At 37.9% G+C, this 22,539-nt stretch overlaps 2 protein-coding genes across 2 annotated transcripts in view; both read left to right on the plus strand.

Moving 5' to 3' along the window:
* Positions 1-1,563: 1,563 nt before the first annotated feature.
* LOC145443823 (general transcription factor IIH subunit 1-like) lies at positions 1,564-5,876 on the plus strand. The gene has a single exon (XM_080321786.1). The coding sequence runs from the start codon at positions 1,690-1,692 to the stop codon at positions 3,316-3,318; it is 1,629 nt and encodes a 542-aa protein (XP_080177912.1). The 5' UTR covers positions 1,564-1,689; the 3' UTR covers positions 3,319-5,876.
* Positions 5,877-5,926: 50 nt separating this feature from the next.
* Positions 5,927-22,539, plus strand: part of LOC145443822 (DENN domain-containing protein 3-like) — a 43,054-nt gene continuing 26,441 nt past the window's right edge. The window contains exons 1-13 of the mRNA XM_080321785.1: positions 5,927-6,061; positions 7,734-7,860; positions 8,414-8,483; positions 9,972-10,099; positions 12,191-12,315; positions 13,547-13,707; positions 15,394-15,499; positions 17,592-17,714; positions 18,926-19,003; positions 19,063-19,203; positions 19,622-19,764; positions 20,404-20,559; positions 21,916-22,012. Coding sequence (XP_080177911.1) covers positions 5,936-6,061; positions 7,734-7,860; positions 8,414-8,483; positions 9,972-10,099; positions 12,191-12,315; positions 13,547-13,707; positions 15,394-15,499; positions 17,592-17,714; positions 18,926-19,003; positions 19,063-19,203; positions 19,622-19,764; positions 20,404-20,559; positions 21,916-22,012 — 1,581 coding nt within the window. The 5' untranslated portion in view covers positions 5,927-5,935. The remainder of the gene's footprint in view (positions 6,062-7,733; positions 7,861-8,413; positions 8,484-9,971; positions 10,100-12,190; positions 12,316-13,546; positions 13,708-15,393; positions 15,500-17,591; positions 17,715-18,925; positions 19,004-19,062; positions 19,204-19,621; positions 19,765-20,403; positions 20,560-21,915; positions 22,013-22,539) is intronic.

Here is a 22,539-nt window from a genome sequence, read left to right on the forward strand (position 1 = left end):
CGCGCGGGCTGCATGCGGTCCGTGACAACATTTTGTGCGGCCCGCCAAGGCATCGAGTGACGTAGGCTATATCAATATTGATAAATATTTTATTGCTGGCGCAATAGCCCGTCCTCGAAAGTCGAAACCAACGTATTTAGAAACGTTTCGGTTTCTAAATATCGAAGAAAATCAAAACGTAAATGACTTAGTTGTTAGTTAGAATCACAATTGTGATTTTAGATTAGAACTCCAACTTTCAGTGCTCATTTGAAAAAAAATACAGCTCATGCTGTTGTAGCTTCGTCATCTATGCGCAGTTGCGCAGTTGCGCAGTTAGATACAAATCATTCATAATTTCGGTCTCAAGTCATTCATACCAATGACATGACCAAATCAATACAAAAAAAAATGAAAAGCTTTGCTGCCGCAATTTGAAACAACATTTGATTCTGACCATCTGACTATTCTGACGGGCACAATTTCTCAAACTACGAGATGCAAATAAATCAACCGAATTAATCAAACGTTTGAGACGACAGTAAAGTATGTAGAGAGGCAGTGGAGAGGCAATTTTAACATGGTAATCCATTTACCGAAACCAGGGATATCTAGAACTAGTTCTAGTTCCAGTTCTAGATATCCCTGACCGAAACATCGGTAAATGTGATATGCTTTGATGACTTTTTCATGCCTGCTAAAAATGTCCACTCCCATTACACGAGATCCTCGTCATCTACTTACCCCCACCCAATAGCAACTTAACTAAGAGGTCCATCGACTACATCGGGACCTATCATCTGGAATGCATTACCACCACATATCCGTGAATTGCCCTATAATAGATTCAAAAAAAGCCCTACTTGATCACCTATTATCGCTACACTAATACTGTTGCCCTACCTCGCCCAGACATTGCTTCATTGATCATTTGCTACCATCGTTTAATTTTTCTTCTATTTTATTTTTTTCAACTACTGTAACATTTTTTACAGCCAGACTGTTTAGAGTCAAGTGTACCTGTTTGATGCTGGCGTGATCAGACTAGATGACCTTCACGGTCTTATCGATCATTCCTATCTAATCTAATACCGAATACTGTGCATGCATATTTTCTGTACCACCACCACGGCCGTGTGTTATGTATTTTGGTTTAATGAAAATAAAGACTCTCTCTCTCTCTCTCTCTGCTGGCTGTTGTTGCTGTATGTGGTATTATGGTGTTTATCGATTACTATGGTCAATTTTTCAGGTCATGAATGGTCATGACCATTTTCAGGATTGTCCTCCAGCATTGCATGTCTGAAAATTTTTTAAAAGTGTCCTCTTTTCAGATTTCCAAAATATGGCATCGCTACGTAATGATGGTGTTATCATTTCTTTCTTATTTTTATTATTATTTTTAACTATGGTGGGAGTGCAATTGATTAATTCAATTCACTTTGTCGTTTGGACTTATCTTGTCTTTGTAATGCAAATATTATAGTATCTCGAAGTGATAAAAAGCTTCATAAAACGCGAGGACGCTAATAATAAGGTTTTCTACACTCGAGCGACTTTGCAACTTTCACGGATATGGGTATTCCCCTTGTTATATTTTTATCTTTCAGTCCGCATTCTTTTATTACCCGTTGTTGGCGGTACTCGTAATATAAGCGTCGAGGTCACCAAGTCCTTAAATTTGTAATAGATTGAACAAGATACAATTAGATGGCTTCGAAATCGGCAGAAGATGTCCATTTCATGGCTAGTCAGGTCCGCTACAAAAAACGAGATGGAGTATTATATTTGATGTCCGAACGTATAGCGTGGTGTCCGCAGAGCAAAGATCAATTCGATGTCAGTCACCCTTATTCGGACATAAAATGCCAGAAAGTAAGCCAGGAAGGAAAATCGAAGATACAACTACAAATTGTGCTTCTGAGTGGAGAAGCCAGAACGTTTCACTTCGCGGAATCCGATCAAAATGCGGCCAAAGAGAAGCGCAATAAAGTCAAAGACATTTTAGCTGAAATGCTGCCTAGATTTCGTCGCCGTATCGATAAAGAATTAGAAGAAAAAAACAGATTGCTACAGGAAGACCCTGAAATGTTTCAAATGTACAAAGATCTCGTCAGCACACAAGCTATAACGCCTGAAGAATTCTGGGCGTCACACGCAGATAAACTATCCGCTAAAAATATAGGTGATACAAAACAACCGGTAGGCGTTTCTGCCTCTTTTTTGGCTGACGTTAAACCTCAATCTGACGGATGTAATGGATTAAGATATAATCTGACAGCGGACAAAATTGAATCGATTTTCCGCACTTTCCCGGCAGTACGTAAAAAGTATCTTGATAAAGTCCCAGATAAAATGACAGAAAAAGAATTTTGGATCAGTTTTTTCCAATCTCATTACTTCCACCGTGATCGCGTAAACCTTACCAGCAAAGATTTATTCTCCGATTGCGTGAAAAAAGATAATCAAGATCTACTGTCATTGATGAAAAACGGTTTGAAAGACCCATTTGTAAATCTTCTAAATTTGGAGGTGGAAGACTTTTCAAAAGCAGAAGGATATGGAGTAAGCAAAGAAACTTTACCGCCGACAGGCAAAACCAAACAATCGAGTACGCAGATTCAAAATCAAGCAATCATAAAAAGATTCAATCATCAAAGCGCAATGGTGCTGACTTCGTCAATAAGCCAGAATGACAAAGAAATTGCTAACAATGGCACAGAAAATAATGAAGTGGTCACTAAAAGGATTAAGCTGCATGAAGCTACTGTGTGTGATGATTTGGCAGACGTATCAAGTACTGTAAATTCGACTTTAAGTCTGCAACATTCCGACCGGTACAGCCATGGTCCGACTGTTTTGAGTGAGACGCACAGCGAATTAAACAACAAGACATTGTCGCAAGGACTGCAAGCCGTCGTGAATCAATGCGCTTCGTACAAACCACGTTTTTCGCAAGTATTAACTTCCGCGGACGCCAGTCAAGCTTTGAAAGATTTATCTCAAGATTCGCGCAGCAGAGTCGGTGTAGATGATAATTTCATCGACCACATCCTCCCCGAAAACCTCAAAACCGAATTACAGCATTTGTACGCGTCGTCGTCCGAGCTTCTGCGTCATTTTTGGTCTTGTTTCCCTGCCAACACTCCTTTTCTGCAAGAAAAACTAGTCCGTATGAACGCCAGCTTGTTGAATTTCGACCGTGAAAAGCTGCAGTCTTTCCGTCAGACTCTGGCAAAAAATCGCGTCGAGGTCAACGTCGCGGAACACATACAAGAAATGATTGATACCGCTGTGAGGAAATTCAACGCGTGGAATAGTCGGGCTAGAAGAAGATAGGCTGCCGAAGTGTGCGTGTACTGCTTCACTTATAGGACCACTTTTCTGAAAATATCTGAACTAAAATATCGCGAAATCTGGAATGATTTTGATTTGAGTCACCGTAGCAAGCGACGTTTCTATGAGAACTAGGGCTTCTCAAAATTGAGTACCTGTGTGGTTTGATTGTGAATCGGGTAATAAGCTTCGAGTCTAGAACTAGAGCATCTTTCATTGTCACGCCATCTGGAGAGTGGGACACCGTATGTGCCTTTTATGCGTCCACAAATAATTTCATGCAGGTCTATACTCCAATAAAGATATGATGTTTTTTAGCGACCTCAACTATTTCGTTGTACTTTGTGATAATGCTGTAAGTTGATCATCACACAAATATGTCATTTCCACTAATACACGTATGGGGTGTTCAAAAATCACTTTTTTTTTTCAAATTTCACTGGCTACTCGATAAAACTGTTAGGTTGCCTAAAAAAATAACGCTGCACACCAAATTTGGCTCAATTCATTTTTTTTCTTTCAAATTTTACTGTCAACCCAATGAAATTGTTGAGCTGTCTACAAAAACGATGCAAAACAAATTCGACGCAATCCCAACCCGTAGAAGCGAAGTTATTACTGCTGAAAGTTTTGGATTTGCAAAAATAGCATGGACGGGGGAAAATCCCAGAATTATGAATAAAAAACTCAAATAACTTCTCTTCTACGGGTTGGAATTGCGTAAAATTTGTTGTGCATCGTTTTGGTAGACAGCTAAACAGCTTTATAAGGTTGACAGTAAAACTCGAAATAAATTCAAAAATCTCAATTGGTTCTGCGTCGGCGTACACTGATTGGAATGGAGCCAAATTTGGTGAGCAGCGTTTTTTTAGGCGACCTAACAATTTAATCAGTGAATCCCCGGGATCCGGAAAAAAAGGAATTTATATGCAGGGCTTTGTACTGTATGTTTTATATACTGCGATACAACCAATTTGGTTTCAAGGCTTCCACGGTAGAAAATACTATTAAAACTATTATTCTCATTGATAAATTACCTCTCAGTGGCACGGAGCGTAAATTTTGAGTACTCGAAAATTCATCTCTCATTACTCGACTTGAATTATTAAAATTATTTCTCGATTCCGATTGGAGTACTCCATGTGTCCAGACCTTAAGACACACAAATCCCCAGTTCTGTATTGTTTTCACAGCATAACCGAATTTTTAGATTGTCTACTTGTGTTGACTGTGTAGCAGGGCTGTTCAAAAGAAAAAACTTTTCCTTCAGATTTCACTGGCTACTTGATAAAATTGTTAGGTTGGTTAAAAAAACGCTGCACACCTACTTTGACTCCATTCCAACCAGTAGAAGCGAGATTCTTGCAGTAGAAAGTTTTGAATTTATCATTAAAAATATAAAATTTCAAAATTTTTCTGCCAACTCCATAAAATTGTGAGGCTGTTAGTAGAGATGGTGCACACCAAATTTGACTCAATTCCAAGAACTAGAAGCGAAGTTATTGCAGTAGAAAAATTTCTAATTCCTTGATTTTATGGTAAATAATTAAAGATTTAGTCACCGTAAATACTATTTTATTCAAATCCAAATTTTTCAACTGCAATAACTTCCCTTCTAGTGGTTGGAACTGAGCCAAATTTGGTGCGCATCATCTCTACTGACAGCCTCACAATTTTATGGAGTAGGCAGAAAAATTTTGAAATTTTTTTGTTTTTGTTTTTAATGATTAATTCAAATCTTTCTACACGAATCTCGCTTCTACTTGTTGAAATGGAACCGAAGTTGGTGTGTAGCGTTTTTTTTAACCAACCTAACTATTTTATCAAGTAGGCCTAGCCAGTGAAATCTGAAGGAAAAGTTTTTTTTTGAACAGCTGTATGTTGGGCAGTCCTGTCTTAGTAGCTGACACTTGATTCTGATAAATAGCAGTGATATCGCGGTTATACTTCGAAATTTGAGTATGTTAGGCAATTATTATCAATCGAGACCTTTTAAGCAATGCTGCACTGTGTCGTTACTGCTTTTTGTAGCCTCGGCTGGACCTGACATTGATTGCAAATACCGTGTCTAAATAAAAAGCAATGGTTCTAGATTGGATTGTTATCACGAATTGAAAATGTTACTGTTCATCATAGAAACCTTCTAAGCAAGATTGCTTCTATGTTGCTTCGAAATTACAATATTTAACTAACTGTAGCTTATTACCATGCATATTCATGAAATTTCGCCCGAATCACATAATATTTATTGGATGGCACAAATTACGTTGGTTTCCTATATGTCTAGTCGTAAACTTGCTGTTACTGGAATTAGGTACTTTCCTTAAGTAGGCTGTTGCCTATGGGCTTAATGATGCATCATAATACACAGCAGTGAGTCACTCCCAGTGGGAAGTATAGCCAGCCGATAATTAACGAGACAGTATCCTAGGAATAACCACCCGGTCATGGTACTGTTTTGTGCAGTATTCACGTTATCTTGAATCGAGAGCGCCTTTTTGAGAACTGAGCATTCACATTTTGATACAATTTGACGGGCATTTTTGTGCCTCATGTTTCAGGCTTTTTAGTGCTTTAGACACGCACAGTATGGTAAAGTAATCTTTCATCGATCTTCGTAATGTCGGATAAGAAGACGGATGGAGATGGATTGGCGTCGCTTGGTTTACAGAACCGATTGCTGGAAGTCGCAGTTATTGTCGGAATGGATAATGAAACAGGGTTGCAAATTCGAAAAATAAGACAGGTATGCAGTTGTTGCATGCTTTTGCCGTTTATTCTTCTTCGTCTATCATTATTTGTATTACCTGCATGTTTCTCCTATCGTATAAATTTGAATTCGGATTGATTTCAGTAAACAATTCTTGCAGATAAATCTTGACCTAAATGCTCCCTTGCTATTAAACTTGAGCTTTCCAAACGATAAATACTTTTCCACAATATGGCCTACCTTTGTTTTGCTGTCCTGATTGTAACCTAAGTGAAATTGAAGATAAACTTAACTACAGTGCAATGTAGGCCTGTATAGTAGGCTACATAGGCATTAGTGTCTGAAATTGCACACTGCATTTGTGGATGACTTGATTAGCTACATAAATACTGGCTAATTTTATTATTATCCTAGATAATCATGATTTTATGTTGACATATTATTTTGAGATTTGTAGATGAGCGATACCCCGTATCCTAGGGTGCCTAATCTTTACCCCAAGCAGGTCACGTTACTTTTTTCATAAGCTTTCGCAGTCCACACTTATACCGGTGTTAAAAAACGCTAATATTCCAAACAGTGTGCCGGTATATTAAACTTAGTGTTTTTGACCACTTCCGCTTCAATTTGTAATGTAGTCAAACTAATTACTTTTTATATTTCATCATATTTTGTTAATTGGGAAGCAGGATCAGTAGATAGATCGAAATCGCACCTATTAGTGGCTGCATTAGTTGATATACCATACTTACAACCTGAGTGATTTTCAAATATTTTCTACTTTATGACAAATGACAAGTCTCTGTAAATCCCTGTGACTACTTATAATTGAAGAGAAATTTACCGCGTTACTTATACTTGCGGTTAACTTATCAATGGCTACTGTGACCTCCTTCGCTTACATATCCCTTTTTACTAGGGCAATTTTTTTTTGATTTTGACCTAACGTATGCAAATTAGATGTTTTCCCACATAATGTTAGAATTGTACTACTTATCTTCATTCTGGTTCGAACTGTCTGTCCTTACGAAGTAGCTTGACCTGAAAAAACATTTTTGACTCAAAAACTGACAAATCTTTACATGTAAAAACTTTGTTTCACGTATTACCGGTATGGTAGAAATAATTTTAAATTTTTGTTGTAGTACAACGAACTACCCTTTCCTACATTCTCGGGTAGAAAGTGTCTGTCCTTACTAAGTAGCTTGTCAAGAATGGAGAAAGAACGTTCAACAGCAGCAGTTGTTTGCTGACAACACTGAAGTTGTGCATACACTGCTGGTGACAAACCGTGTTGCTTCATTCTGACAATGGTGTCTACATCACAATTTTCATTAAACGCTTCTTGATAAGAACCATGCAATGCCTATGCAGTCTTGCTTCAGTTAGGATATCGCGGTACGTTGAGCATTACACCATGTCAACCTATTTGTTTCATTTGAATGTTTATGATTCACAATGAGGGGACAATGGGCTGTCTACAACGGCAAGCCTACAAAGTAGGCTACCAGCTGTAAAATGTCAAATTATAAGTTCAGCGACAGTGCAAAATCTACGACACAAACGGAATACAGGTTGCAAAAAAATTTGACTTTGTTAACAAATTTGACATTTTTTGATCTACCGCTACAATTTTGACTTTATTTTGACTTTTTTTTGACATTTCAAAGAAAATCGCCCCACTTATCACATTTCATTAAACCTTTAGGATTATGAGGATGAACCGCCAACCACGTCGCTTTTTGATTGCAACTTCAAAGGACATTTGCTAGACATCCTAGCAGGACCTCAAGACAGCAACGATAAAGGAATTAGCACTAACGGCGACTCCAATGGTACGTAACTACACCCAGGGTTGTAGCCAAGTCACAAGTCAATCTTACTCTTATTGATTTGACTCGAGTCATTTTGAATTCACCATTGAGTCAAGTCTGAGTTCCAGTCATAGCAGGGTTGTAACCGAGTCAAAAGTCAATCTTACTCCTATTGATTTGACTCGAGTCAGTTCGAGTCATTATGAATTCAGCATCGAGTCGAGTCAGAGTCGTAGTGTTGAGACTCGAGTCGGAGGCCGAGTCATACTGTTTATGTCAACTCGTGTTAACAACTCTGCCTGGGTGCAACGAACAGATAACAGACAGTTTCAGGTCCGATTTGTCTGGAGTCATGTGACTTGGTTGAGTCATGCCCAATGACTCGAGTCCAAATCGAGTCAGTACACAACGTGACATGCTTTGAGTCGAGTCATTTTTCGTATTTAGGAAAATGTCACCAAAAATTATGACTCTAATCATTACAACCCCGAGTCCTGACAACACCCAATATTTCCTTGAGAGTATTTGCACTTCGTTATTCCAGATACAAGTTTGATGATATGTTTTTCCGCAGACGCACAGGTGACTAGCTTTAAGAAATTTTCGTTGAAGCGAAGAAACGCGTCCATAGTGAAACAAGACAGGTAACCCTTCTGAATTTTACAGTAGCATTTTCCAACTATAAATAAAATTCCTTATGCCGGCATAAATTTGAAATGAAAATGGAACCACTGTAATATTTTCAGCTTTTCCAAGTAAGAATAGAATTAGATTTATAGCCACACGTTTTTTTCCAAATCAGATTACAATTAGAATTATAGCTACACATTTTTTCCAAATTAGATTAGAGTTCGGATTATAGGGCCTAGCTAAAGGCCTGAATTAGCTACACAGTTTTTTCCCAATTAGATTATAATTACTAAATTGGCAAACATATTGAAATCGTATGAAGTATTCCTTTATGCCTTGAAAATTTCAAACGGATTTGATATTGACCAATTCAATGCTTCGCGTGTGTCGTAAGATTAGTTTACAGTAGTCGATAAGAAATTTACTACCGATGTATCAGTTTACACCGTAGATGGCCAGTAACAGAGTAATTTGACGCACATTTTCAATAACAATTTTAGTTAGCTAGTAGAACCGGCACGCCCATCACTACTCTGCTCTGAATATATAAAGGTTAACAAACATCGTCAACCATTGGTGTAGTCAAAAGACAGCTATTCACGTTTACTCTAACACAATGATTTATTCAAAACCAGTGCCGTTTTATTTGCAGGCTATTGGGGAGATGGATTTTGTAAATATTTATAGGACCCAGTATTAACAAATTTGAGTGAAATTTATTGTGGTATGGCTTGTCAGCAGAGTTTTTGTTCTGCTACTGCCAAACGGTTAGTAGGCCTAATGTTTCAAATTAAGGAATTATGATATTTCTTCTACCAGCTTTGTCTATTGCCCATTGAGACAATATATGTAGCCTTGAATAGGCTTGTTCACAAATAACTTTTTTTCCAGATTCCGGGGATTCACTGATTGAATTGCTAGGTTGCCTAAAAAATGCTGTACACCAAATTTGGTCGATTCCAACTGGTATCTGTGAACGTATAGGAGTTTTATAATAAATTTCAAATTTGACTTTCCTCCCCATGAAATTGTTAAATTGTCTAAAAAAACAATGCTTACCAATATTGCTCACTTCAAACTGGTAGAAGCGAAGTTATTGCAGTTATTGCAGTTGAAAATTTCGGATTCGCAAAAATGGCCTGAGACGACGACGGGTAATCCTAGAATTTACTAATGGAAAACTCAAAAAAACTTTGCTTCTCTACGGGTTGGATTTTTGTCAAATTAGTTTACATTATTTTTGTAGACAACTCAACAATGTCATGGGGTTGGCACTAACATTTGAAATATTTTTCATAATTAATTGAAAATTCCCAAACTCACCGTTCATATCTACCAGTTGGAATCGAGCCAAATTTGGTGTGCAGCGTTTTTTAGGCAACCTAACAATATAATCAGTGTATCCCCTGACTCTGGAAAAAATAGTTATTTCTGAACAACCCTTATGTACAATTGTATGTAGTAGGTGTGTCATGTACAAGATGATGTACTGATATTTACAGACAGCCTAAAGGAAAATCGTTGCAAAGAGGTTTGTCGGTGAGAAGATTGCGGAAAAAAGCCAATAGACGTGAAGAGGTGCCCGTCTCCACAGATTTTCTTGGCAATATGCCGAGCGTTTGTTTGCCTGGTAGGTTTGTGTTATGGGTAGGGCACTTTTTTTGGACCTAACAAACTGAAGATTTTAACCTGAAATATCAAAATTTTTACATTTTTGACCTTAAGGCAAATTAGGTGTTTTCCCACATAATGTTATAATTGTACTACTTATCTTCATTTCTGGTTCGAACTGTCTGTCCTTAGGAAGTAGTTTGGCCTGAAAAACTTGTTTGACTCAAAAATTGACAAATTTTTTATGAAAAAACTTGATTTGAACGAAATCTGGCCCTATGAAGAATTCCAGTAGCTAGACTACATCACGTATGATGGTAGAAATAATTAAAATCTGTTGTAGTATAACGTAAGATACTTTCTACATTCTCGGTTAGAAAGTGTCTGTCCTTACTAAGTAGCTTGCCAAGAATGGAGAAAGAACGTTCAACAGCAGCAGTTGTTGGCTGACAACACTGAAGTTGTGCGTACACTGCTGGTGACAAACCATGTTGCTTCATTCTGGCAATGGTGTCTACATCATAATTTTTCATCATGCGCTTCTTGATATAAGAACCATGCAATGCCCACGCAGTCTTGATTCAGTTGGGATATGGCGGTACATTGAGCATAATACCATGTCAACCTATTTGTTTCATTTGACCGCTTATGATTCACAATGAGCAGACAATGGGCCGTCTGCAACGGTAGGCCTATAAAGTAGGCTACAAGCTGTAAAATATCAAACGATAAGTCCACCGACAGTGCAACATCTACGATACAAATACAAACAAAATGCAGGTTGTAAATATATTTTGACTTTGACCTAACTCTAAAATTTTGACCTAATTTTGACTTTTTTTGACATGTAAAAAAATTGCCCTAAATTTCAGAATGCTGATTGCTTTCTAATCATCCTCTTCCCAAATTGCTTATTGAATTACAACCATGGCAGCAAATTATAATGAAAATAGACATGGACTTGATTTCAATACGAATTTACGTGCACAAAAGTTTGTACGATCCAGCTAATTGATGTTATAATACTGTCCTGTAAGCATTCAACATCTGGTCAATCACAATGAATGCAGGGTTGTAACCGAGTCACAAGGTCACGTGTCACAAGTTGATTCGACTTTTATAATTTTGACTCGAGTCAAGTTGAGTCATTTTCAACTCAACGCTGAGTCGAGTCACACTATTGTGACTCGAGTCCGAGTCATTGTGTTTCTATTTCTCGTTCAATCCTGTCCGACTCAATTTTACACTTTCTTTTGATGATGTTGATTCATAATATACCAATTTTCTCACTTCACACAAATTGTGGCTGTTTTTTTACAAACACCAGTCATGACGAATTACCAATAATTTGGCAGCTTACTATTCTTTGAGTCCGTTTTTCCGTCCGAGTTCCCAGTCATATGACTTGGTTGAATCATGCCCGGTGACTCGAGTCAAGTTGAGTCAAAACACACGCAAATAGCCCTAAGTCGAGTTATTTTCCATAATAAGTCGAGTCATTACAATCTTGAATGCACCGTTAAGTCCCAAGTGATTGAGAAATTATAATGATATTATTTTAAATTGGTTCAATATTTTTGGCCATTAGTTCCGATTTTGGCTTCGGTGATGAATACGCTCATGTTCGGATGGTATTTACTATCACTTACAACGCTGAATAACCTCTCTTTCTCTCTCTCTCTCTCTATGTGTGTGTGTTTGGTGCCTTATATTTTCATATAAGAAGGTTCCAGACAGAATTGGATATAACTGGACTAGCCTAATTGGAGTGAAATTCTGGTAATCCAATTTTGATGTAATTTGTGAATTTAATTTTTGTTGTAATTCTTTGTAATTGCCTAATTGGGTATTTAATTCAATGCCCAAGTTTTTGCGAATTCAGTGATTCTAATTCTGATTTGGAAAAACTGTGTAGCTGTGATTCAAATTGTAGTCTAAATTTTCTAGTTGTCAAACCAAGGTCATAAGACCTGATTGGTCGATACATTTTAAATACCGTTATCTGAATACATGTCTGAATACATGTCCGTAAATCAAATCTCTCATGAACTCGAGCTTGGCCACTTACTTGTGACGATACTCACGCTTGCATTTCATGCATCCGTTTCAGATGAGTCAAAGGTGCACAAAGCGCAGGAAAAATCATCAATTCACGTATCAGTGCTGACAGACATTGATGGATTTCGTCATTACGCTGTTATATTAACGTTTTACCGTCAATTCTACGCTATCAAGGTATATCTATTGTTGTGACCCGTATAACGTAGAGTGTTTTTATAATGCTCAAGTTTTTTGCATGTATTATCATCTTATTATCATCCGATTCCAGAAATTTGTTTGTGAAGCTTGCAAATTGTAATGCGTATGTTATTTAGAACAGGGATTCCCAACCTTTTTATAATCACACACCTTTTGTACTCGCTGTACTGTCACGCCTTGTAGAATAATTAATTTGATGGAATCATATTTTAATAATAATTAATAATATTGGCAACTAAAATTCCACTAAGCACCATAAATAGGGTTGCCATACGTCATATTTTAGGAGGATTTGTACTCCATTTTCAGGAAATCGAAATTGTCCTCCGAGGATGCCGAAATGTCCTCCTTTATAGGTTTGACATCGGATAAACTCCATAAACGATGCGAAATCCGGCATCAGGATGTTCGGAATGGAAAATTGAACTTTTTTTTGGTCCACACACCGGTATTGTCATAAAGCGGGTGTTTCGGGAGTCGAGCTGGAAAAATGACCTTTTTTTAGTCAACACCAGAGTATTTCCCATCAAAATTCTCAAATCTCCTGTTTTTTAGTCCGGTAATCTAACATTCGTGATTTGTACAAATTGGCCTCTTTTTTTGGATCCCAAAATATGGTAACCTTACCATAACTAAATTTAAATGTGATTTTTGTTTTTGTTTACTGTTATCAAATTGGTTGTTGAGCTTCTTGGAGGTACAAAACTTTGATATACAATTGAAATGTATATCCATATTGAAATGAACCCGAATATTTTCGGCTGACACTCGTCAGGGGTAATCGTTAGCAACTAGCAGAGAATTGGAAAGAACATTGTATATCAACAATCGTATCACAAAATATGAGGTCTAGTTGCTGACGATCACCTCTGACGAGTGTCAGCCGAAAATATTCGGATTCATTTCAATATGAATATAATATTCAAAATTGTAAAATGGTTGATGCGCGACATGAATTCGATAATAGCACGGCGAAAGTAATTTTTGGGCAGTTTCGTACCAACCAGTTTTCGGCAGAACATCAAGTTGAAGTTTTATCTAAGCGAAACAAGATAAACAAAATATCAAGTTGTGAATTCGGGTTTTATTGAAAAGAAAACTATGTAGGCTATGTATGTATCGGAGATTATATTTCGACTGATGCCAATGTCAGGAATACGTTCTCATGACATGATGTTAACATTTGACACTCAAATTTAACTTTCAGACCGGCGCTGAATACTGGTCGTTAGAAATCAACTCGAATCCCGACAAACGGAATATCGTGAACGGCAACGACCACGGGCCGCACTCGTGCTACGTTCCCTGCTGCGTGTGTTTCATTTCTACCGAGCCGTATCTGAGCGTTTTCAAGGACGCTTTATCCTGGTGGGTGATCTCGCTGACTTTGTAAGCAGCTACTTGCATGTGAAGTACCGTACTGGCATTTTAGAAATTGGTCAGTAGGGTTGCTAAAAATTGACTTTTGATTGATTGATTTTTCTGGATTTCTGCGATTCACTGATCTAATTGTAAGGTCGCCGAAAAAGTTGCTGCACACCCAATTTGGCTCGATTTCAACTGCCAGATATGTGAACGCACAGTAGTTTGAAAATTTTAAATTAATTACGAAATAATTAAAGGGGCACTGCACTCTAAAAATGATGAGGTCTCAAATTGAAGGGCAAAACGAAATAAAAATTTTGGCCGCAGCCGTTTTCTTCAGAACGCCACCGTAATGAAGCTGCAATTGATTGAAATTTCGATAGCAACATCACGCTCCAGCAGTCACGCAGAGATCGAACTTTATATAGTTGTCAGCCGATGTTATAAAAGAAATATGTCGTACACGCCAAGGTGGTTTAGATACCGCGTTAAACGGAAGATGTTGAGTCAGAAGATTTGTGTCAAAATCGGGCCTAGTGTATTCTATTTCTTCAAGACATAGGCCGTGTACGACATATTTCCTTCATAACATCGGCTGACAACTATATAAAGTTTGATCTCTGCGTAAGTGCTGGCGCGTGAAGTTGCTATCAAAATTTCAATAAATTGCAGCTCCATTACGGTGGCATTCTGAAGAAAACGGCTGCGGCTAGAAATTTTATTTAGTTTTGCCCTTCAATTTGAGACCACATCATTTTTAGAGTGCAGTACCCTTTAAAAAAATTCAAATTTGACCGTCAACCCCATGAAATGGTGGGGGAAAATGACTGGCCCCGACCTGAGTCAATCTGTGTATTGACTCGACTTGTACTCGAGTCATGTCCTTGGACATTGAAGACCGACATTTCATTGTAATTTCGAAGAATAGCAAAGTCAACACGCTATTGGTATTTCGTCTATTAGCACTGGTACTTGGAAATGCGACCAGAAACTGTTAACAGTGAAGAACATTAGTAAATTATGAAGGTGAAGCATTTGATGTCACATGGCAAAGTTCTAGAAAATTGGTTTAACAAGATTTTGACTCGAAACTGAACAGTGAACACTCAATGACTCCGACTCGGACTTGAGTCATAACACAATGGCTCGGACTTGACTCGAGTCAACACTATAAAAGTACGGTAAGACTAACTTGTGACTAGGTTACAACCCTGTAATCAAGCACAATTTATGGAGCTACTTCCACCTCTGCTAGAACTGTAACACTAACTACTTTAAACACTGACCACCATACTTAAATGATAATTGCATAATATCATCTTGCTCGTATTGGATTAAACTTGAATATTTTCGACTGACACTTGTCAGGAGTGATCGTCAGTAACTAGAAGAAAATTCGAAGAACTTTGTATATCAAAAATCGCGCATAAGCCAGTGACGTTGTATTTTTTGATATGACTTTTGATTTACAATGTTCTTTCCAATTCTAGCTGCTAGTTGCTGACGATTACTCCTGACGAGTGTCAGCCGAAAAAATTCGGGTTTATATCATTATGAATTATTATTCAATTGTGTATTGAAACTCCATGAGTTTCTTTGAACGGGAATATTAAAAAGATTGAAATTTGCCTTGTATACTTTTATCGAGATTGCGAATGTACGGCCGATTTAACGCATTTTATTTTTCAGTTTGCACAAAGATTACTTATCCTCGAAATTGCCGCTGAGAAATATTGTGGAAAAATACGTTACCAACCTATCGCTCGTTGTTTGCCCGCCGCCTTCCGTTAGAATCGTAAGTATGTTGTATCGAAACTAAATAAAAATTAGGCTGATAGCTGCACACTGTTTATTTCCGAATTCAAGTACAATTAGAATTACTGATTTCCAGGGTTGTAGGTTCCGAGTCACAAGTCAGTCTCACTTTTGTAGTTTTGACTCGAGTTATTTTCAAGTCACCACCGAGTCAAGTCCGAGTCCAAGTGATTAAGTTCACTGTTCAGTTTTCATTTCTATCCACTTTTTGAACTCAACTTGAGTGATATAGAATGGCTCGCATTCCTGATATCGTAATGTTCGTCAGTCTTAACAGTTTCTGGCCCTATTTTCCTAGTGTCAGGACTTTTAAGACGAAACACCAATAACGTGGCAACTTTACTATTCTTCAAAGTTACAATGAAATGTCTTTCTTGGTCGTCCTAGTCTCGAGTCATATGACTTGGTTCGAGTCATGCACAATGACTCAAGTACGAGTCGAGTCAATAGAGAAATTGACTCGAGTCGAGTCATAATACGCATTTGAAAAAATGACTCGAGCCAAGTCAAGTCACCAAAAGTCGCGACTCAAGTCATTATAACCCTGCTGAATTCACAAACACTCGGAAATTGAACGAAATTCCGAATTAACAGGAAATACGACAAAAATCACAGTTGATTATCATAAGCATGAGATTGGTAAATGTCTCTACGTCAAGCTTGGCTCGTTTTGATTCCGTTATCCTGTAGCATTTTCAGAAAAACCTGAACTTAGATTAGAATTGAAATTAAGGCATAGAAATGTTTCACAAATAGATTATTGTAGACAATTCGCTCTAAGGTAGCGTAATGGTGAAGCGTCCGGCTTCTTGATCGGTAGGTCGTGGGTTCAATCCCCGACCGGGTCAGACCAAAGACCTGATTAGTAACACCGGTATCCATGACTTCCCTGCTTGGCGCTCATGCATTACTGGGATAGCATGGAGGGGTGGTGCATGACTTAGAAAGCCGTAACGGCTGTATCTGCATTTCCTTGTCCAGCGGCATATGCCCATCATGCACTCATGGTATGCATATGCGCAGATCGTGTATATGTGTATCATGAGTTGGTGTATATGCCGCAAAAAACATCAAGGACAAAAATAAACGACGTCCATTCCATAATTAGTAGGCCTATAATTAAACAACTAGAACTAGACAATTAGAACTATCTAGATTATTATCAGTCTATAGTAAAGCACAGAAACATTTCATAAATTACATTCGAATTAGATTAACTATATATTGCTCTATTAGCTCGATAAAAGAACTAGAATTTTCTGGCAGTGGAAGTCTGATCGGTGAACAAATTCATTGTTGGGTAATTCAACTGGATATTGCGACGCTTCCCTGTAACAGGATCAGTATTCCTGATTTTCGACAGCTGAAAATTTGAGAAATATCTGAGATGCGATTGAGCATGACTTATGTTATGATAATAATATTTAGTTAGGCCAGCGCTTCCCTGCCTCACAATAGAGCCTACTGTGAAACATCTCTACCCTTTAATAGGGATGTTCTGTATTCGCTATCGTATGAGGTGCAATTGATAATGTCAGGTTCAATTCCACTGCGTGTACAAAGGCAGTGACACTTTTCTTACGCTACTCACTGCAAACATTAGGATATTACATCACATGATATCGGATCATTTTTACTTGGTGGCGGGAATTTTAGTGACATGACGGTTTCAATCTAATTTCTTGAATGTTTCTATTATCCCATTTTAATTCGAATCTAAGTTCTGGTTTTCTTGAAAATGCTCCATGTATGGCAGTAGCCTATAGTTTAAAGTGCATAGTGCGAAACAAATCAAGCTTGATGTACAGATATGTCCATTCTAGTGCTTTTGAGAATGATTTGATATCAACTAACCTTGATGTTTGTTATATTCTTTCTAATTGGGAATTAAATTAAATTCACAAGTTTTTATGAATTTATTATTTAAATTCTAATCTAATTTGTAATAGCTGAAAATTTTGTAGTCGTCCAAATCTGCTTAGTAGAGTTGGCTTACGGTCAAAAATCAAATCATCTATTAACGGGTATACCGGTATCATGCGTCTATTTTTAGTTACATAATTACATTTCAGCGTTTTTCCTTGGGAACACTACCCGTTATATTGCCGCCATCGACTACCCACGAAAACATCATCGATATTGACTTGAGATTGCCGCTCTTTGTATTTTTAAAACAGCCAGCTGTTCTCATGAACGTAAGTATCTGTTCTATGACGAAATATTTTATTTGTTGTGCTTTATTATGTCGCGGTGCTGCAAATAATATTTGTTCTGGCGACACATGCAGTGGGTGTTATCAGTGACCTCACCTGTCCCTAACGTGTGCCACAGCATGTGATTATAGTCTTGTTTAACTTTTGGACAAGTGTAAATACATATGTGGTCGGTTTTGTATGCAGTTTCAGCTTATGTAAGGATTAATATATGACGGCAAATTAGTGTCTGCAATTTTAACTGAATACTCAAATCATTGTAAACAGTCTAGCCTTGTTGTCAATAAAAGGTCATCAGACGGCGTATTAGCTGCTATTTGCATTGAGCTCTAGTTGCTGCATCTGGCATACCCTTGTACAGTACACCCATGGAAGTGGTACACCCTTCTAAAATCCTGATAAAACCTGACATATACCTGGTTGAACGGCACTGTAGGCTACTAGATAACGATCATTGAATGGATGTATGTAAAGAAGTTGTACATTTCTTTCAATTGTGTGCCTTGGAGTCGACTTTTATCAAAATACCCAACCTTGTTTGTGCCTATATGATTTTGTGTATAATTTAAAAATAGCACATTATGCTTTGGCTATCTGCTCGCCTCGGTTATTCGAAATGTCATGAGGGTGACGTCATATTTGGTGATACGATTGACGGTTTACAACGTTCTTTCCAATTCCGTACCAGCCGCTGATGAATACCCCTGGTGAGAGTTTCAGCAGTTTTATTTCAACATCTATATAATGGTCAATTGTGTAGCCCTATTGAAGTTCCTGACCTCCAAGGGTCTGTTCAGAGCAGTTGTCTTAATTCTGTCTAAATTCGGGTTCCCATATCGTGACAGAATCACAAAATATATAATATCGTCAAGAAAACAAGTAATTTGAAAATCTTCACAGGAATTACTGTGGTGTTCACTCGAAAAACTGGTCATTTTTTCAACTCGACACCCGAAAGATGCACTCGAACGTCCAGATCCCAGATTTCACGCCATTCATGCTGTTTTTTAGTATCGCCTGTGCCATTGCCTGGCTGTCAAAGCTATAAAGCAGGACGAATTTCCAAAAAGGATGATATTTGGGCGTCCTCGGAGTACATTTTCGATTTCCTGAAAAGGGTCAAATCCTCCTAACGGAGGACGTCTTGTAACCCTAGTCTGAATGTAATATTTCGGAAATACGTTTCTATCTAGGTTTTGGCCTGCATTATGCACGAACAGCGTATCGTATTCTTCTCCTCGGACTTCACGTTGATTCCTCTCGTGATGGAGGTGGGTCTTCGTCATCCCGTGTATTAATTTCTGAGATTTCAACTCTCGCGTTTCTACAGTGTTTCCTACGCTACATCCGTCCTTTCAACTGGGAACACCAGTACATTCCGACGCTGTTTTCCGAAATCGTAGGCTTCGTGGAGTGCCCCGGCATTTTCATGATGGGCTGCCACTCGAGGCACAGGGCCCAGGTTGAAATGGTGAGATAGTAATCGGATGCATGCCTATTTTTGTGGGATATACGATTGAATAATATAGGCATATCGAAATGAAGCAGTATATTTTCGGCTGTTGATCAGCAGGGGTATTCGTCAGCTGCTAGTAGAGAATTGGAAAGAACATTGTATATCGACAATTGTATCACAAAATATGACGTCACCAACATGGAATGAAATCTCAAATAAGACAGCGTTCAATGTTGGTGACGTCATATTTTGTGATACGATTGTTGATATACAATGTTCTCTCCAATTCTCTACTAGTTGCTGAAGATTACCCCTGACGAGCGTCAGCCGAAAATATTTGGGTTCACATCAATATACGATTTTAGTTGTATATTGAAGCTCTATACCTCCAAGAAGATATTTATATTTGAAAGCTGTTCTTATGATTTTCTAGATTGAAAACGACCTCTTCCTTGTGGACCTGGATCACGGCACTATACAAACCAATTCCAACACCTCTACAGAGACAGACGGTGGCTGTATCGGTCAGTTTGCATTGGGCATGCCAGATTTCGCCGTCCAGAATCTATTAGTCAGGTTTGTGATGATTGTTGCTGTCACCTAGGTCACTGCGTTGCAGGACTGTATACCAAGTCGCAGGGTTCCGAGTCATAAGTCAATCTCACTTTTATAGTTTTGACTCGAGTTGAGTCGAGTCATTTTCAATTCACCACCGAGTCAAGTCTAAGTTTATGAGTTGAGGGTCGAGTCCGAGTCGTCGTGTGTTGACTCGCGTCCGAGTCCAAGTTATTAAATTCACTGTGTCAATTCGAGTCACCAAAAAATTCGCGACGTGAGTCGAACTCGAGTCATTACAACCCTGCTATTAGGGTTAGACAATTTACATTTAGTAAAAAAATTTTTTCAACGTTTACTTGCAACCCCATAACATTGTCAAGTTGTGAATATCACTTATAAGCATGGTGGAAACACACCCCAACCCTGCTTTCTACTAAAAAATCTTCAAGTTTGAAAAGTAAAAAGTTTTGCCGAAAAGTATTTTATGTGGAAGTGGCGGAAAACCGGAACCACATAGTAAGTATTACGAGTAGGTAAACTGTATTGAATACTCTGAAAGAGTGGATGTACTTTGTTGCTTACCTGTGACCACATCTGAAATGAGTTATAAATTCTCGGAGGAAGCAATGTTTTTCTTGACTTTTTCGTTATATTCAGACTGGGAGATTTTCAACTGCACAATTCCGTCACCTCGGTGTGTCAGGTCAACCCGGTCACGCTCGAGGAAATCCGGGAACATAATCTCGAGATTCGGCAAAGCGTCAATCGGAAGATTTTGGACATTTTCATGGAGTTCATGGTCGACATATTTGGGTATGGTTGTGCAAGCTAACAGGTGGCTTGTAGGAATAATGTGCTATTAATGATGTTGAGGCACGGATCTTATTAGCAGGGTGATGTCAAAAAAAAGTCAAAATTTGGTCAAAATTGTATCGTTAGGTCAAAAAATGTCGAAATTGTTTACAAAGTTGAAACTTTTTCGCATCCTGATTTTTGTTTGTATCGTAGATTTTGCACTGTCGGCAAACTTATCATTTGACATTTTACAGCTTGTGGCCTACTTTATAGGCCTACCGTTATAGACGGCTCATTGTCTGCTCATTGTGAATCATAGACATTCAAATGAAACAAATAGGTTGAGATGGTCTTATGTTCAATGAACCGCAATATACCAATTGAAGCAAGACTGGGTGGGCATTGCATGGTTCTTATATCAAGATGTGCGTGATGAAAAATTGTGATGTAGGCACCATTGTCAGAATAAATCTACACGGTGTGTCACCGGCAGTGTACGCACAACTTCAGTATTGTCAGCCAATAACTGCTGCTGTAGAACGTTCTTTCTCCCGGACATTCTCGGCAACTACATAGTAAGCACAGACACTTTCCACCCGAGAATGTAGGAAAGTATCTTTCGTTGTACTACAATTTTTTTTTCTTATTTCTACCATAATGCATGATGTAACTTTTGGAATTCTTCATAGGTCTAGATTTTGTTAAAAGAAATTTTTTTCATGTAAAAGTTTGTCAGTTTTTGAGACAAAAAAGTTATTTTTTTCATGCCAAACTACTTCGTAAGGACAGACAGTTCCAACTAGAAATGAAGATAAGTAGTACAATTTTAACATGATGTGGAAAAACACCGAATTTGTATACGTTTGGTCAAAATTAAGGTTTTTAGGTTTTTTAGTTCAAAATCTTCCGTTTTTAGGTAAAAAAATCGTCCTACTTATTAGGTATATTAAAACCTTAATATCTACTGCAATTGCCACCAGTTGCCATCAACATTGACCAAAAACTAAGATCACCCAAGACTGTTAACTAAGAATAATGTTATCAATTTTGCTTATCTCGACCTCAATGCAATTCTCAAGCACAACGTAGCTTTATAAGACATTGCCCTCGAAAATGGTAAGAAATCTTAGAAATGAGGACGTCACTACGACCCTGCATATAGTACACGCATTTCTCTCGTTGGTGGGTGTGAATATTTACCATACTAAATTCAATATCAATCTTGGGAAATCATATAATGAAAGAAACCGAATTATTTGTTCTTAAGCTTGATGCCCGCTTGAGTCTTACCTGAGTGCCTTATCTATGAGATTTATTCCATTGAGTATGCCTTTTTGCCTTGACACTTAACAAAACTTTTTTATCAATTTTCAGGTCGACCCTGCAGTATCTAGACTACGAACATCAGAAATTCAACGCGAATAAATTTTTGGAAAGTATAAACCCCACTGATTCTCCTTTTTACATCAAGGTACGTACCGTGCTGTGTTGCAACTTGCAATGCACTATTGCTCACTTGGTTTAGGTGTGCGATATCACAATGCAATCCTTCGAAAATATGTCACAGTTATCTATTGTACTGCGTTGTATTGAATCGTGTTGATTTATTATCACTTGTTACTGTATTCGGTGACTGCTGAACTGTGATAGACTGTCTGGGTTCAGTTCAATAGAGAGGTATCAGCACAATGGTCGGATTAAAATATTTTATCCCGTGCAAATCAGCTTTGTACAAACTACCAATCTTGTTATAGTTAACTAACTACTGGGTAATTCAAGTAGTTCTAGTTCCTGATTTTGAAAGCGAGTAGTTCTAGGTCTAATCGTAGTTGCGGATTTTGAAAATTGAGTAGTTCTAGTTCTAGTTGCGTGTTTTGAAAATCCAGTAGTTTGACAAGTGTGATATCAATTCATTGGGCATTGTCAACCATATCAGGAATTCACATGAGAAACTAATCAGCTGCTGCTCATTTATCAATTTTTTGCTTGCTTCCAGTA

The sequence above is a fragment of the Botryllus schlosseri genome, chromosome 7 (assembly GCF_051294905.1).
Source record: "Botryllus schlosseri isolate E-star chromosome 7, Bs_hap1, whole genome shotgun sequence".
Classification (NCBI taxonomy): domain Eukaryota; kingdom Metazoa; phylum Chordata; class Ascidiacea; order Stolidobranchia; family Styelidae; genus Botryllus; species Botryllus schlosseri.